General features: G+C 38.7%; 1 protein-coding gene across 11 annotated transcripts in view; it reads right to left on the minus strand.

Moving 5' to 3' along the window:
* LOC106084938 (alpha-2-macroglobulin) overlaps positions 1-18,545 on the minus strand; it is a 98,658-nt gene that overhangs the window by 58,382 nt on the left and 21,731 nt on the right. For 8 of the 11 annotated variants that reach the window (XM_059365058.1, XM_013248910.2, XM_013248918.2 and 5 more), the window contains exons 3-4: positions 14,848-15,109; positions 14,396-14,663 (exon numbers count right to left, since the gene is read on the minus strand). In XM_059365058.1, coding sequence (XP_059221041.1) covers positions 14,396-14,663; positions 14,848-15,109 — 530 coding nt within the window. Of the gene's footprint in view, positions 1-2,160; positions 2,357-11,172; positions 11,387-11,635; positions 11,820-14,395; positions 14,664-14,847; positions 15,110-18,545 lie in introns of all 11 variants that reach the window. The other 3 variants (XM_013248911.2, XM_013248908.2, XM_013248914.2) reach the window with 3 other exon arrangements.

The following is an 18,545-nucleotide window of genomic DNA, read 5'->3' on the forward strand; positions in this document are numbered from 1 at the left end:
CTTTAGTTTGATCACAAAATTTTATTTTGTTGTTAGTTTAATCAGGCGGGCTGCAATGATCGCGATTTCGGCCTTTGCCAGGGGCCTTGTCAGACTGCCATACATTTAACACACCACAAATGTTGAGACTCCTTAAAGTGTTTTTGTTGTTTTGTTTTGAAATAGAAGCAAGAAATAAAAACACATTGGTCTAAGCTGGTTAAATTAACAAAAAAATAAATTAAATTTGTATACATTTTTAGCAGAATCTATGGTGGTGGGTTCCCAAGATTCGGCCCGGTCGAACATAGCATACTTTTACTTGTTTTTCATTGAATTTATTTTTGAAAATTCTGCATAAAAAATGAGAATTTTTATACTCACCACCGTAGGATAGGGGGTATATTCATTTAGTCATTCCGTTTGCAATACATCGAAATATAAATTTCCGACCCTACAAAGCTTATATATTTCGGATCATCGTAAAATTCTAAGACGATTTAACGATGTCCGTGTGTCTGTCCGTCTGTTGTAATCACTCTACAGCCTTCAAAAATTGAGATATTGGGCTAAAATTTTGCACAGATACGTCTTTTTGATGCACGCTGGTTTAGTTCTTGAGCGGTCCAAATCGGATCATATTTGGATATAGCGGCTATATAGACCGGTTTTCCAATAAAGGGTCTAATGCCCATAAATGCTTTATTTTTCATCCGATTTCGCTGAAATTTAAAACAGTAAGTAGTTTTAGGCCTCCCGGCATTCTACCCAAATATGCTCCATATCGGACAATATTTAGATATAGCTGCCAGATCGGTCTGCCGATAAAGGGTCTGAAGCCCATAAAAGCTTTATTTTTTAACCGATTTCGCTGAAATTTGAAACAGAGGTTTATCTTAAGCCTCCTGATATCTGACCTAAATATGTATCAAATCGGACTATATTTAGGTATAGCTGCCATATAGACCGATCTCCAGATAAAGGGTCTAAAGCCCATAAAGGCTTTATTTTTTAACCGATTGCGCTGAAATTTGAAACATTAAGTAGTGTTACTCCTCCTAACAGAGGACTCAAATGTGGTTCAGATCGGACTATGTTAAGGTATAGATGCGGTATAAACCGATCTCCCGATAAAGGGTCTGAAGCCCATAAAAGCTTTATTTATTACCCGATTTCGCTGAAACAACGGGTTATTTTGAGCCTGTAGACATCTGGCATAAATATGGTTCTGATTGGACTATATTTAGATATAGCTGCCATATAGACCTATCTGCCGATAAATGATCTGAAGCCCATAAAAGCTTTATTTTTCATCCGATTTCGCTGAAATTTGAATCTGTGAGTGGTTTAAGGCCACCGATCTACCTATAAAGGGTCTAAAACCCATAAAAGCTTTATTTATTACCTGATATTTATTAGACCACTCAATGCCCGTGCCGTGGGTGCATAAGTTATCCAATTTTCACCGGATTGTGGCGAAAGGGAGTTTACATATATACCCGAGGTGGTGGGTATCCAAAGTTCGGCCCGGCCGAACTTAATGCCTTTTTACTTGTTTTTGGTTTTCATTTTTTGCGGCTGGTAAACAAAAATATTTTTGTGGAGATTGCGATATCTTTCCAAATAATGTTGGTCGTTAAATGTAATTCGCACTTAAACGATTGACCGTTAAACAAGTAAATTTTACAGAAAATTGGAAAGAAATTTACAAATTCGCACTTTAACGGTTGGCAGGTAAATCAAATTTCTTGTTGTACGTTCCCATTAAATATATTGAGTTTCATAAATGGCTTTAAATCTTGAGTTTTTTCAATCATTTTCAGCAATATTTAATTTCATAATAATTCAATAATTTTTATTTCAAATCGGTCTGTAATTCTCGTGATAACCAAATAATCTTTTTAAGCAGATTAACATCTAACTTAAGCACTCAATACTTTGTTTTCTTTTATCAATTTTGAGTTATATTTCCTTTTTGCAAAGCTTAAGATATGAAAAGTATAAAGATCATTAATGTTTTTACATGTTAGCCAATACCTAGTTCGCAGCATAAATAGATTTCGAAAACGACAAAGCTAGCATGGTTTTAAGAATAAAATACTGATGACTTGTCATGAGGAGTATATACATATAAAAGCATATATAAAAATAATAAAATATAAGAATATATAGATTTCATACTTGTCGAAATTATCAAAAATCCATGTCTCTACAAATTCCTTGCGAATTTGTGGCGTTGAAGTTGATGATGCAAAAGACATTGGTACTAAGGGGCCAGGGGGTCCTGGAGGGCCTGCCCAACCTAGAGGTCCAGCAGGTCCTGCAGGCCCTGGGGGACCAGGACGACCAAAGATTGATGAATTTAGTATATAAATTTCTAAAATGAAATTTTGATAGTCAGAATATATGTATGTTTTTTTTTAACTTATCTGTTTATACTCCATTTCGCTTTTACACCCAATCAAAAAAGGTTCAAAGTTCTTGGGTAATACATTTTCAAAATTTTCTTCCTATACAAGTTTCTAAAAAATCTTAACGTATATTGAAAGTTTCTTTAGTAATACCATTAATGGTTAATTTTGTAAGTCCAAAATATCCAACATCATCTGTCAGACAATAGACATCATATAAATATTAAGATGAATCCTCATATTGCTGTTTTTGGATAGAAATATGTAGGTTAGGTTAAAGTGGCAGTCACCATCAGACTCATTTAGACGTTTTCGTCCATTGTGATACCACAATAACAGGAGAAGGAAGATGCCTTTTAGTTCCTACCCTTGAACCATCCAGATTGCATTAAAAAGCCCAACAACTTGCGAATGTTCACATCCGCTAAATTAGACATGTTCTCATAGAAATGAGAACCTAAAGTGGAACTCCTTCTGTCAGCTAGTGCGGGACACACACACAGAAGGTGTTCTATAGTCTCTTCTTCCTCGATGTCCCCACAGCTTCTGCAAAAGACGTTGCTGGCAACCTTCAGTCTGTCAGCATGTTTTCTTATCAGTGATCTGTCATGACGGACACTATGACTGAGACGTCTATTCTAGCCAGTGACAGCAAAGCGGTAGACCTCTTCTGGTCTAGATTAGGCCAGGTAATTTTGGAATGCTCACAGCCTCTTTGTGACCATTTATCATTCGTTGCCCTTTTGGCCTGATTGAAGACTTAGCTTACATGTCGCCAGAGGCATACCCAAAGATTCCAGTTCCTTTAGAATGTATACGGTAGTTCCTAGTCTCGTAAGCTCGTCCGCTTTACAATTCCCTGGGATATCTCTGTGACCTGGCATCCAAACAGGTGATTGTTGAACTGTTCAACCATCTTGTTCAAAAATACGTTCTTCAGGGATTTAATAGCTGTCTGGCTGTCTAGGGTCATATCTATGCCATTCGTCGTTATGACATCATATCTTAGTCATTGCACCATAGTTAATAGCAATATGGTGGTCTGCAAACCTTTTCGATTACACCCCAAAACCCACCTGGTCGTCTAGTTTGGAAACATCCGTTTAGAAGTCTATGTAACTTCTATTACGAGGGATATCATAGTTCCAATCGATTCTATTTTGTCGAAAAGTGGCTCAGGCAGGGTGTAATCCACACTGCCTTGAACGTCGGACATGGTATCTAGGATAACACAGTGTCCATAGCGGCCACATGATCAAATAGCAAGCTCCCTTAGCCCCACAGCAGTGATCGCAGCAATTTGACTCGCTGCAATGTCCCGAGGCATTAAGTGCAGCATTAAATTCAGTGCAGCAGATCTTGTCGTCCTCAGGCTAACTGTGTTGCACAAACAAGCCATCTTTGGATCCGGTTGAGTATGTAGGTGGACTTTTGAAGCGCCGTCCACCAAACCACAATACCATATAGCATTATAGGTCTGACAACTGCAGTATATACCCAATGCATGACACGCGGTCTAAATCCCCAACTTTTGGCAACGGCTCTCTTGCAAAAGCGGCCTTTCTTGCCTTTCCAAAATTTTGGATTAGAATTTCAATTTCCTGTCCAGCAAAACAGTCAGGTATTTTGCGCTTTCTGTATATCGATCATTCTCTCCTCCCAAGGAGGCAGGTGCCAATGTAGCCAACTTGTATCTCCTGCTGAAAAGAACTACTGTCCTGCACGGATTTATACCTAAACCACTTTCGGTAGCCAGCTAACTCATGACATGGCGTTTCAGGCCTGGGTGGAGGGACATGTTTGCGATGTCCTCAAATAGTTTGGCGTGGCTGACCGTATCGAATGACTTCGATAGTTCCAGTGCTACGAAGACCGTCCTATCACATGGCCTGGGCTGATTGAAGCCACAGCAAATGTGTGCGGTGATGGCAAAGCAGTTGTGTCTTCGAAATCCATGCTGATGCTCTGCGAAGGTAAATTCTACAACGAGGCTTGGGAGGAGTAGTCCCGCAACTGTTGTTGTTGTAGCCACATTTACATGTGGAGGTGGCGATTGCCACGGAAACAGGGTGGCCATTGGTTATTTAAATGCGTCAATTACTCGCCTTGTCATATCAAGCATTATAGGCACTGGTGCCGCCCGTCCTCTCACTGAGACTCTCCGCTCGGAACCGTTGATTGTCCACTACTGCTGTTGCAGCTATTCCATATGGAGCATTCCGCTATCCGCAACCTGTGGGCGCGCCGGTAGCTCGCAGCTAAGCTTCTCGTGACAGCAATGAACACCACACAGATCGGACTTCAAAGTTTCAGCATGTGTGGTGCTCACATTTTTGCCGTGCTGGGTCCCTCAAGTGTCTTTGTGAGAGTAGAGAGATCATACTCGGCCCCTTTCCAGGCTTGAGTAGTGGGATCACTCTGCCCATCTTCCAGACTATAAGAGTGTTGAAAGATAGGTTGAGAGCAATTGTAAGATACTCAACTCCAGGTAGATCCAGATTCTTCAGCATAAGTGTAGAGATTGCGTCGGGGTCCAACGCCTTAGAAGACTTGGCGCCACAGATGACATTCGTTACTTCGTCCTCGGTAAATTGTGATGGCTGTTCTTCGGCTCGGAGGCCGCGGATACGCCGAATGGCTCTGCTCCCAGCTCTGACTCTCTCGCGCACCTCTTCGGATCAGTCACGGTTACGTCGCCAAAAGTAACTGAGGCCCTGTCGTTCCGTCTACGGGGTAGGAGAGTGACTTAACGGTAGATCACAGCTTGCTTAATTAAGTCGGTATCTAAGTTACACTGCTAAAAGTGTTAGAGCAACAAATTACGACTATGTTCGTTGTCGTTCGGTCGAATATCCTAAGTGCGGCCCAACTTCCCGGAGCAGGCATTGGTACTCTTTATTTATTTGAGAAAAATTATATAAAATAGAGAAAACAATAAGTGCAGATAAAGAAACGTGTTTTGGTATCGAAACAAAAACATTTGATCGCTGTCAAATTTCGCTCGCGAAACAATTACAAATTTCTGCTATTCCAAAAGCTGAATGGAATACCAAACCTTAGAGAAAGTAAGAATAATAGATAACGAGATAAATTACGACTAACACTAGAAACGCTACACATCATCAATACGACAACAACAAAACGCATGAATTACACAGAGGGATGCGTGAGAAACTATAGACTGTTGGTACAACGAGTGAACAAAGTCCAATAAGAAAAACTACAAAACAGTAGCAAAGCAAAGACGGTCGCATAACTATAAAGTTTTTGTTTGTGTTTCGTTTCTCATTTAGATATGTAAGTTGAATAAAAACAAGTAAAAAGGCGTTAAGTTCGGCCGCGTCGAACTTTGGATACCCACCACCTCGGGTATATATGTAAACCACCTTTCCTCAAAATCCAGCGGAAAATGCATACCTTATGTCGCATAGCAGCTATATCGAAATGTGTTCCGATTTGGACCAAACACTAATAAGTACAAATCATGGTTCAATTGTGTATAACAAAATATAGGTCTTTTTAGTAGCTAAGCCTAACATAAGTCACTGTGTCAAATTTCATTGAAATCGGATAATAAATGCGCCTTTTATGGGGCCAAGACTTTAAATCGTGATATCGGTCTATATGACAGCTATATCCAAATTTGGACCGATATGTGCCATATTGCAGAAGTATGTCGAGGGACTTAACGTTACTCACTGTCCCAAATTTCGCCAACATCGGACAATAAATGCGTCTTTTATAGGCCCAACACCTTGAATCGAGATATCGGTCTGTATAGCACCTATAAACAAATATGGCCCGATCTGGGTCAAATTGAAGAAGGACGTCGAAGGGCGTAACACAACTCACTGTCCCAAATTTTGGCAAAATCGGATAATAAATGCTTCCTTTGTGGTCCTAAGAACATAAATCGGCGGATCGGTCTATATGGCAATTATATCCAAATGTCGATCGATCTGGGACAAATTGTTGAAAGATGTCGAAGGGTCTAACACAACGCACTACACCAAATTTCAGCAAAATCGGATAACAAATGTTACTTTATGGGCTATATCAAGATATAGTCCGATATAGCCCATCTTCAAACTTAACCTACTTATGGACAAAAAAAAAAAGAATCTGTGCAAAGTTTCAGACGAACGGACGGACGGACATGGCTAGATCGTCTTAGATTTTTACGCTGATCAAGAAAATATATACTTCATAGGTTCGGAAATGGATATTTCGATGTGTGCCGGCGTTCAAAATTTCTTCCAATCGGATGAGAATTGCGCTTTGTGGAGGATCAAGAAGACAAGATCCCAGATCGGTTTTTTGGCAAAATCGGATAATAAATGCTTCCTTTGTGGTCCTAAGAACATAAATCGGTGGATCGGTCTATATGGCAATTATATCCAAATGTCGACCGATCTGGGACAAATTGTTGAAGGATGTCGAAGGGTCTAACACAACTCACTACCCCAAATTTCAGCAAAATCGGATAACAAATGTTGCTTTATGGGCTATATCAAGATATAGTCCGATATAGCCCATCTTCAAACTTAACCTACTTATGGACAAAAAAAAAAAAGAATCTGTGCAAAGTTTCAGACGAACGGACGGACGGACATGGCTAGATCGTCTTAGATTTTTACGCTGATCAAGAAAATATATACTTCATAGGTTCGGAAATGGATATTTCGATGTGTGCCGGCGTTCAAAATTTCTTCCAATCGGATGAGAATTGCGCTTTTTGGAGGATCAAGAAGACAATATCCCAGATCGGTTTATATAGAAGCTATATCAGGTTATGTACCAATGCGCCATACTAAGCATAGTTATTTGAAGTCATAACAAAACACCTCATGCAAAATTTCAGCCCAATCGGTTAAGAATTGCGAGCTCTATAGGCTCAAAAGGTTAAGATCCAAGATCGGCTTATATGGCAGCTATACCGGATTATAAACCGATTTAAATCATACTTAGCATAGTTGTTTGAAGTGATACCAAAACACTACGCGCAAAATTTCACTACGTGCAAAATCGGACGAGAATTGCGCCATCTAGAGGCTCAAGAATTCAAGACCCATGATCGGTTTATATGGCAGCTATATCAGGTTAAAAACCGATGGCTAGAAGGACGTGGACGGAAATGGCTAGATCGACTTAGAATGACATGATGATCAATAATATATGTACTTTATGGGGTCTCAGACGGATATTTAGATGTGCTACAAACAGAATGACGAAATCAGTATACCCCCATCCTATGGTGGAGGGTATAACAAGTAAGAGCGTGCTAAGTTCGGCCTGGCCGAATCTTATATACCCTCCACTATGGATCGCGTTTGTCGAGTTCTTTACGCGGTATCTCTTTTTAGGCAAACAAAGAATAATGAATAAGAACTGTTATGCTATTTGAGCTATATCAAATTATAGTTTGATTCGGACCATAAATCAATTCAATGCTGAACATTGTAGAAGTCATTGTGTAATATTTAATTTTGCCTTGTAGGGGCTCAAGAAGCAAAATCGCGAGATCGGTTTATATGGGAGCTGTATCAAGCTACAGATTGATCCAGACCATATTGAACACTCATGTTAAAGGTCATGCGAGAAGCCATTGTACAAAATTTATCCCAAATCGGATTAGAATTTCGCCCTCTAGAGGCTCAAGAAGTAAATATCCCAGATCGGTTTATATGGCAGCTTTATTAGGTTATGTACCGATTTGCACCATATTTAACCCTATTGTTGGAAGTTATAACAAAACACCACGTTAAGACCCGAGATCGGTTTATATGGCAGCTATATCAGGGTAAAAACCGATTTCAACCATACTTAGGACAGTTGTGGGAATTGATACCAAAACACCACGTGCAAAATTTCAGTAAAATCGGACGAGAACTGCTCCCCCTAGAGGCTCAAGAAGTCAAGGCCCAAGATCGGTTTATATGACAGCTATATCAAAACATGAACCGATTTGGCTCATATACAATCCCAACCGACCTACACTAATAAAAAATATTTGTGTAAAATTTCAAGCCGCTAGTTTTGTTTTTTCCAAAGTTAGACTGCTTTCGGCAGACAGTCGGGCGGACGAACGGACGGACATGGCTAGATCGACTTAAAAAGACCACACTTTTATGGGGTCTCAGACGCATATTTCGAGGTGTTACAAACAAAATTACGAAATTAGTATACCCCCATCCTATGGTGAAGGGTATAAAAACAACAATGTTATAACATATTCATTTATGACATACTCATACATGTGGCTGTTAAACGCATCCCAGAACAATTAAAGAGATCTTAGGTAATATTTTTATATCCACCACCGAAGGATGGGGTTATATTCATTTTGTCATTCCGAAATATCCGTTTCCGACCCTATAAAGTATATACATTCTTGATCAGGGTAAAAATCGAATACGATCTAGCCATGTCCGTCCGTCTATACGTCTGTCTGTTGAAATCATGCTACAGTCTTTAAAAATAGAGATATTGAGATGAAACTTTGTACAGATTCTTTTTTGTCCATAAGCAGGTTAAGTTCGAAGATAGTCTATATCGGACTATATCTTGATATAGCCCCCATATAGACCGAACCGTCGATTTAGGGTCTTAGGCCAATAAAAGCTACGTTTATTATCCGATTTTACTGAAATTTGGGACTATGTTAGGCCCTTCGACATCCTCCGTCAATTTGGTCCAGATCGGTTCAGATTTGGATATAGCTGCCATATAGACCGATCCTCCGATTTAGGGTCTTAGGCCCATAAAAGCCACGTTTATTATCCGATTTGGCTGAAACTTGAGACAGTGAGTTGTCTTAGGCCCTCCCACATCTTGCTTTAATTTGGCCCTGGTCGGTTCAGATTTGCATATAGCTGCCATATAGACCGATCTCTCGATTTAAGGTTTTGAACCCATAAAAGGCGCATTTATTGTCCGATGTCACCGAAATTTGGGACAGTGAGTTAAGGCAAGCCCCTTGACATACCTCTGCAATATGGCACAGATCGGTAAAAATATATAGCTGCCATATCGACCGATATAGCTGCCATATCGACCGATCTCTCGGTTTTAGGTTTTGGGGCCATAAAAGGCACATTTATTGCCCGATGTTGCCGAAATATGAGACAGTGAGTTGTGTTAGGCTCTTCGACATCCTTCTTCAATTTGGCCCAGATCGGCCTAGATTTGGATATAGCTGCCATATAGACTGATCAGCCGATTTAGGATCTTAGGCCCATAAAAGCCACTTTATTGTCCGATTTCGCCAAAATTTGGGACAGTGAGTTGTGGTAGGCCATTTGATATCGTGCTTTTATTTGGCCCAGATCGGTACAGATTTGGATATAGCTGCCATATAGACCGATCTCTCGATTTAAGGCTTTGGGCCCATAAAAGGCACATTTATTGTCCGATTTCGTCGAAATATGGGACAGTGATTTATGTTAGGCTCTTTGATATTTTTCTGCAACTTGGCTCAAATCGGTCCAGATTTGGATATAGCTGCCATTTAGACCGATATCTCGATTTAAGGCTTTGAGCCAATAAAATGCGCATTTATTGTCAGATTTCGCCGAAATTTGGGAAAGTGAGTTGTGTTTAGCTCTTCAATATTTTTGTGCAACTTGGCCCAAATCGGTCCAGGTTTGGATATAGCTGCCATGTAGACCGATATCTCGATTTAAAGTCTTGGCCCCATAAAAGGCGTATTTATAATCCGATTTCACTGAAATTTGACATAGTGACTTATGTTAGGCTTTTCGACAACCGTGTTGTATATGGTTCAAATCGATTTGTTTTTAGATACAGCTACTAAAAAGACCAATATTTTGTTATACACAATTGAGCAATGACTTGTACTAATTAGTATGTGGTCCAAATCGGAACGTATTTCTATATAGCTGCTATGTGACATAAGGTGGCAATTTTCACCGGATTTTGACGAAAGGTGGTTTAAATACATACCCGGGTATCCAAAGTTCGACCCGGCTGAACTTAACGCCTTTTTATTTGTTATCTTTAATTTCATATGGAGCTAACGAAGAGAATTGGGAAGTTATATAAAAATAATCAACACCCCACCCACATTTTATATCCCAATCCTATAACCATGTGAGACATCCTTAGGCTCTGGACATTCGAATAGTCTGTTATTAAGACCAACCTAAGTTGAGAATTATAAATCCAAGTCTCTAGAAAATCTTTACGTATTTGAACAGTTTCTTTTGTTATGTCACTACTGATCTCTCTGGTTAGTTCAAAATATCCAACATCATCTGCCAGACTTTCTGGAGACAATACTAGGGATGCATCTTCTAGGTATTCGTGTGCATCTTCGTATTGCGGTTCTTGGATAAAAATGTGTAGTAACCATAAAAACTTAGAAGCAATGTTTTATTCCTTTAGAAGAATCCTCGCAATAACTCGGTGATAACCAGTTGAACATTTTGTTTTAGCATTAAATATTTTATTGTTTTTAGTTTATAAATTCTTCAACAACGCCTTGTCCTTAAAAATTTAGCTTCAACTTAATTAAGGAGATTTTCTTTTTGCACCTGGAACTTTTTGCAAATGGAAAGAAGGAATTTTCTAGAAATCTCTATACATTTGTTTGCATTAAATAACCATTTCCACAATCGCAGCGTAACTAGATTTAGAAAATACGACAACTAGAATGGTTTTGCTATAGGACTAGTGGATTGATGACCATTTATATTTATGAGGGATATGTACACATGAAAGCATAAATAAAAAAAAAATATTAAATTATTTGTATGTTTCATACTTGTGGAAATTGTCAAAAATCCATGTCTCCACAAACTCCTTACGAATTTGTGGCGTGGTGGGCGTAGGGAAAGAAGGTGGTGATGCAAAAGCTATAGGTACTAAGGGGCCAGGGGGTCCTGGGCGGCTTAGAGGTCCTAGAGCTGCTATGGGCCTCGCCGGTCCTGGCAGTCCAGCAGGACCAAAAGGAATTGGTGAATTTAATATTAAAATTTCTAGAATGAAATTATGATAGTCAGAATATATATAACACATCTATTTATAATATACTCCAAGTTGATATTACAACCGTTCAAGAATAGTTGAATAATTCCTGCCTAACATTCTTTTAAAATTTTAAATTTCATATGCAGTTAACGAAGATAATTAAAAAGTTATATAGAATTTACCAACACCCCACCCACATTTCCATATCCCCACGCCTGAAACCATGTTAGAAATCATAGTTTATTGTTAAGACCAACCTAAATTCTGAATTATATATCCAAGTTTCTAGAAAATCTTTACGTATTTTAACAGTTTCTTTTGTTATGTCATTACTGATCTCTCTGGTTAGTTCAAAATATCCAACATCATCTGCCAGACTTTCTAGAGACAATTCTAGCGGTGCATCTTCTAGATATTCGGGTGCATCTTCGTATTGCGGTTCTTGGGTAAAAATTTGTAGTAACCATAAAAACACAGAAACAAGGATTTTTTTTTTGGGATGTTGATATAAAAACAAGTTCTAGTTTGCCTCATAAGAAGAATAATAGGATGTACAATGAGCAAACAATTCTGTAACCCATTTCGTAGGACAATATGGCTCATAAGCCAAGACTTTACATAATTTTAGGTGTGACTTAACCCCATTTAAATGAACCGAAGAAAAACTGGTAAAAATGTACCCTGTGACCATTGGTTGATATATCTGTTTGAAATTTGGAATAGTTAGAGCTGAGGTGTAGGCGAAATTGTGTGCAGAATTTCAAGACCCTAGGTTGGAGGCCAACGTAGCGAAGAGGTTAGCATGTCCGCCTATGACGCTGAACGCCTGGGTTCTAATCCTGGCGAGACCATCATAAAAAATTTTCAGCGGTGGTTTTCCCCTCCTAATGCTGGCAACATTTGTGAGGTACTATGCCATGTAAAACTTCTCTCCAAAGAGGTGTCGCACTTCGGCACGCCGTTCGGACTCGGCTATAAAAAGGAGGCCCTGATTTAGCGGATGTAAACATTCGCAAGTTGTTGGGTTTTTTAAAGCGATCTGGATGGTTCATCGGTAGGAACTAGAAGGCATCTTGCTTCTTCTGTTCCTATGGTATCACAATGAACGAAAACGTCTAAGTGAGTCTGATGGCAGACTGCCACTTAAACCTAACCTAACCGATATCGGTCTATGTTTTGACAACGCTGCCATATAAACCGATCTTGACTTCATGAGCCGCTAGAAGGCGTAATTTTCATCCGATTTGGCAGAAATATAGCATTAAGTGTTTTGGTATAACTTCCAACAATTATGCTAAGTGTGATCCAAATCTCATCCGATTTTGCTGACATATAGCATCACGCGCTTTGTTATAACTTCCAACAACTGTACTAAGTGTGGTCCAAATCGGTCTATAACCTAATTTAGCTGCCATATAAACCGATCTTGGGTCTTGACTTCTTGAGCCTCTAGAGTGCGCAGTTCTTATCCGATTAAAATGAAATTTTGCACGACGTATTTTGTTACGATATAGAACAACTGTGCCAAGTATGGCTCAAATCGGTTTATAACCTGATATAGCTGCCATATAAACAGATCTTGGGATTTGACTTCTTGAGCTTCTAGAGGGCGCAATTCCTATCCGATTTGGCATGACGTATTTTTTTCTTACTTTCAACAACTGTATCAAATAAAGTTCAAATCGATTCATAACCTGATATAGCTGCCATATAAACCGATCTGGGATCTTGACTTCTTGAGCCTTTAGAGGTCGCAATTATTATCCGATATGCCCGAAATTTTGTACGACGGATCCTCTCATGACCATCAACAAACGTGTTTATTATGGTCTGAATCGGTCTATATCCCGATACAGCTCCCATATAAATCGTTCTCTCTATTTTACTTCTTGAGCCCCCAATGGGCGCAATTCTTATTCGAATTGGCTGAAATTTTACACATGTCTCCAACATATAATTTAATTGTGGTCCGAACCGGACCATGTCTTGATATCGCTCTAATAGCAGAGCAAATCTTTTCTTATATCCGTTTTTGCTTAAGAAGAGATGCCGGGAAAAGAACTCGACAAATTCGATCCATGGTGGAGGGTATATAAGATTCGGCCCGGCCGAACTTAGCACGCTTTTACTTGTTTGTCATTATTTAATTGTTATTATTAGCATGCATAATTGAAATAGAATAAAACTAAACTAGTACTCAATGATTTTTTATTTTGGCTCATTAGGAGGTGGAATTTTTAAATCATAACGAGATTGGTATTGAAACAATAACGATTTGGTACTAAAACCAATAATAGTTCAGTATTAACAGCAATACCAGTTCGTTAATAAGGTTGTTTGGTTAGATTGGTATTGAAACAATAACGGTTTGGTACTTAAACTAATCACAGTTCAGTATTAACAGCAATACCAGTCCGTTAAAAAGGTTAGTACCAAACGGTATTAATCATCTTACATATCATCCATACCAAGCGGTACTGCTTTGATAACATACGGTGTTGGTTTACTATCAATACCCTATGATACTGAAATGAGCTCGTTTGGTATAAATTTTTCTCTGAGTGTAGTGCACGACAAGTGGTTTAAGTTCCCAACGATCGCCAATAGTGCTCTTTCAGGTCTATTTAACAAAAATTAACCTTTTTTGGAAAATTTCAAAATTTTTAAATTTAAAGTTAAAATTCAAAGATCAAGCATCCACACCATAAATATCCAGACATTGAGTAGTTATGGGCTATTTGCCTGGATTATATAATTATAACTCATTGTACATTCCTATTATCAGTTTAAGTGTTTCGGCAGTATTGTTTTTTTGGATTTTGGCATTGATCTTACTTTCCTCTCAAAGTGGATCATATTTTCCTCGCGCAGAGGTTTACCAAAAAGTCTACTGTCAAAAAAGAGCGTATTATATCACATCACCAAAAAAAAAAAACTTTCTTAATTTAACAACTTTAAAACATTCATAACATCGTTATTCATAGCGACCATTGAAATTCCCATGCAAATAAACTTACCCATGTTGTAGGGATAGTTGGCATTAGTAAGTGTCACTAGGCCAGAAGTTTTTCCTGGATATTCACCATAGCCGCGTACATAGGGGGTTCTCGTGTCGTAAGAATTTAAGTCGTTCCTGATGGTCTTGGGATCGAAATCATTGCCAGATTGTAAAAGTAAAACACTTTGATCTACACCCAATAAACCAATGAAGGAATCAGGATCTGCTTTGATGTTTAAGGTGATCTCTTCACTTGGTTTGGCCTGTTCGGGAGCGGTTATTACAATCTGGAAAAGATAATAAAGACAATAGGCAGCATAAATACAATAAAAAGGTACAGCTATTAAATGACTTTGTTTTTATCATTAAAAGGCAACCACGTCTGTGGTATTTAGTTATGAATTGAAGTTCATAAAGTGTTTCATATATTGCTACACCACGTATTTTAAAGGCATCAATATGCATACTTACCTTATTTTCAAATTCGTCATCGAAATTTATGGTTAATTCATTGAATTTCAAGTCACCATTCCGCACAAAATAGGCATAGATTTTGGCACTGGGCACCATTTCAAAAGTTGGTTTAAAGGTCACTGAATGTGATTTTGTCTTTTCGTCTAATTTCACGTATTCGTGTTTCAAGACTTTTCCGCGTCCACTAATTGCGTAAACGAAATAGGACATAGGTTCGTCTGATTTCACATCGAATTGCACATCTTCGCCCAGGTGAGCTCTGAAAAATAAACAAAACATCAGAATATAGAAGTATAAGAAAAAATTCTTAAAGTACGTTTACATAGGCCACTAAATCCGGATGTATGGGCTTTTCGAGATTTAAGTGCTAAATCCTGTTTTTTTTTTGCAGAAAAAAATTTTTGGTGGATTTGTTTTTAAATCCCAAATAAACCCGATTTCATGGCTGAATAATCGATAAAAGTACCAAAATATGCAACTATTTTCAAGAATTGTGTATGAATGTGTGTAGTAGGTACATTCATGTAAACGCATGTACGCTGGTGTAAGTCACTTAAATCCCCAAAACGCAGTGTAAACGGACAGGATTTGTTTTTGGATTTAGTTAAATCCAGATCATACAAATTTCAATATAAACGTCCTATTAGGGGCATAGAAATGTTTTGAATAAATATGATTTCACCAAGAACCGGATGTGTTGGCGCAAAGTTGGGCTAAGCACTATGTTGGGCTAAGCACCTGCATATTGGATCACGTCACCTGTATGAGAAAGTTGAATGAACACAACACTACAACTACAAAAAGAATAAAGCATTATGTTCAGTCGGGCTGAAATTGGCATACCAATTACCATGGATTTATTTCTTTTTGGTAGAAAAACATGTCTGTTATGAACCTTAAACCTTAATTCGTCCATATACAGGTTGATTCAAACCAGTCAAGGCTAAAACCAGTCAAATCAGGTGAAATCAGATTTCTGTTTCTAGGAGCTCAAGTAGTCAACTCTGAGGATAGTTTTATATCGAAACTATATCTCTTTATTAACCGATTCGGATCATACTTGACCTGAATGTTGATAGTCAGAATAAAAGTCTTTGAACCAAATTTCAGTCAAATCAGTTGCAAATTGAGGCTTCTTGGCACTCCTAATGCTGGCAACATTTGTGAGGTACTATGCCATGTAAAACTTCTCTCCAAAGAGGTGTCGCACTGCGGCACGCCGTTCGGACTTACCCCTGTTCCTTAGTGGAATTGTCATGGGCAAAATTTCCAATTTGCATTGCTGTATATGTTTCTAGCCTAGACAACACCAAGTGTTGCTAGGAGCGTAGTTTGAGATTTTCTAGCATAATCGTACTCAGAAGCTATTGACCCACGACCATCATTTGTATTGTTTACAGTGTTTAATTTGACTAAAAACAAGTAAAACGGCGTAAAGGCCGGGCCAAACTTTAGCTACCCACCACCTTGGGTATCTATGTACACCACCTTTCGTCATAATACGGTAAGAAATGCTTAATTTATTCCTCCATAGCAGCTTCATCCATATATGGTCCGACTTGGACCAAATTCGACACGGATATTGAAAGATCTAACAAGTACAAATCATTGTTCAATTTTGTAGAACAAAATATCGGTCTTTTTGGTAGCCATATTCAAATATAGACCCACGTGAACCATATACAACACGGATGTTGAAAAGCCAAATTTCAGTGAAATCGGACAAGACTTTAAATCGAGAGATCGGTCTATATGGCAGCTTTATCTAAATCTGGATCGATCTGGTCCAAATTTAAGAAGGACATCAAAAGGCCTAATTTAACTCACTCTCCCAAATATCGACGAAATCGGACAATAAATGCGCCTTTTATGGGTTCAAACCCTTAAATCGAGATATCGGTCTATATGACAGCTATATTCAAATCTGGACCGATCATAGCCAAATTGCAGAAAGTTGTTGTAGAGCCTAACGCAACTCATTGTCCTAAATTTCGGCGAAATTGGGCTACAAATTCGCCTTCTTTGGGCCCAAAACCTTAAATCGAGAGATCGGTCTATATGGCAGCTATATTCAAATCTGTACCGATCTATGCCACATTGCAGAAAGATGTCGAGGGGCATAACTTAACTCACTGTTTCAAATTTTGGCGACATCGGACAATTAATGCGCCTTTTATGGACCTAAAACCTTAAATCGAGAGAACAGTCTATATGGCAGCTATATCCAAATCTAGACCGATCTGGTCCAAATTTAAGAAGGACATCGAAGGGCCTTACTCAAATCACTGTCCCAAATTTTGACAAAATCGTTCAATAAATGCTCCTTTTATGGGCCCAAAACCTTAAATCGAGAGATCGGTCTATATGGCAGCTATATCCAAATCTGAACCGATTTGGGCTAAATTGAAAAGGATGTCGACTGGCCTAACATAACTCACTGTCCCAAATGTCAACAAAATCGGTTAATAAATGTGGCTTTTATGGGCCAAAGACCCAAAATCGGGGGATCGGTCTATGTGGGGGCTATATGAAGATATATTCCGATATAGCCCATATTCGAACTTAACCAAATGATCTCCTGTTTCTTGGGCGAAACTGGTCTGGAGGCGAATGTTCCGCTTGAGCAACGACCAAATCTGAGTGGTGCATCACCATTTGATTGCTTGAAGTCTTGGAAGAAATTCGTACAACTAATACGGGAAGCCAAATTATTATTCACCATATATACGATCTCTCACACTTCGGCTTAAACCAGCGACTTTTTAACCGGCCAAAACGTCGAATTTATGCTTCATCCGCCCTAACTTGGCACCCAATCACTTCTTTTCACTGTCAAACATCTTCAGTTTGGTCATTAATTTAACCATGAATCGTCTTACAAACGAACAAGGCTCGCAAATTACTGAATTTTATTATCAAAATGCGTGCTCTGTTAGAAACTCATCGCGCACTTCTTCCATTGAGCGACGAAACTCATTTATGACCCAATGGGTACGTTAATAGTCAGAATTGTCGATTTTTGATTGAAGATCAGTCAGAAGCCTTGCAAGAGCTACGAATGCATCCACAAAAAGTCACAGTTTGATGGGGTTTATGGGCTGGTGGCATCATTGGACCGTAGTTCTTCAAAGATGATGCTAATCGTAAGGTAACTGTAAATGGTGAGCGCTATCGTGAGATGATATCCAACTTTTTTTCCCTAAAATGCAAGAACTTGACTGGATTACTGGATGGACTTATTGAGACGCGAGTTCAGTGAACATTTTATTTCATGTTCGGGACCGGTCAATTGGCCGCCTATATCGTGCGATTTAACGCAATTTAACGGCTATGTTAAAGCTCATGTCTATACAGACAAGCTCGCTTCAATTGACGCATTGGAAAACGACATTAAAGCATTTATTCATGAGATACCGGCCGAAATGTTACGAAGGAGTATGCCAAAATTGAACTAAGCGGATGGACAATTTAAGGCGCAGTCACGGCCAATATTTGCATGAAATAATCTTCAAACATTAAATTATATGGACCGTACTATTGATTCAAATAAAGATTTCTTGCATTTTTCTGAATTTTTATGAGTTTTTTTTTTTAAATCTTTCCTATATCAAACTTTACTTTATTGGGCCTCAGATCAATATTTCGAGGTGTTACAAATGGAATAACTAGACTATTAAAACCTCATCCTGTGATGG

The sequence above is a fragment of the Stomoxys calcitrans genome, chromosome 3, assembly GCF_963082655.1.
Source record: "Stomoxys calcitrans chromosome 3, idStoCalc2.1, whole genome shotgun sequence".
NCBI classification, from domain to species: Eukaryota; Metazoa; Arthropoda; class Insecta; order Diptera; family Muscidae; genus Stomoxys; species Stomoxys calcitrans.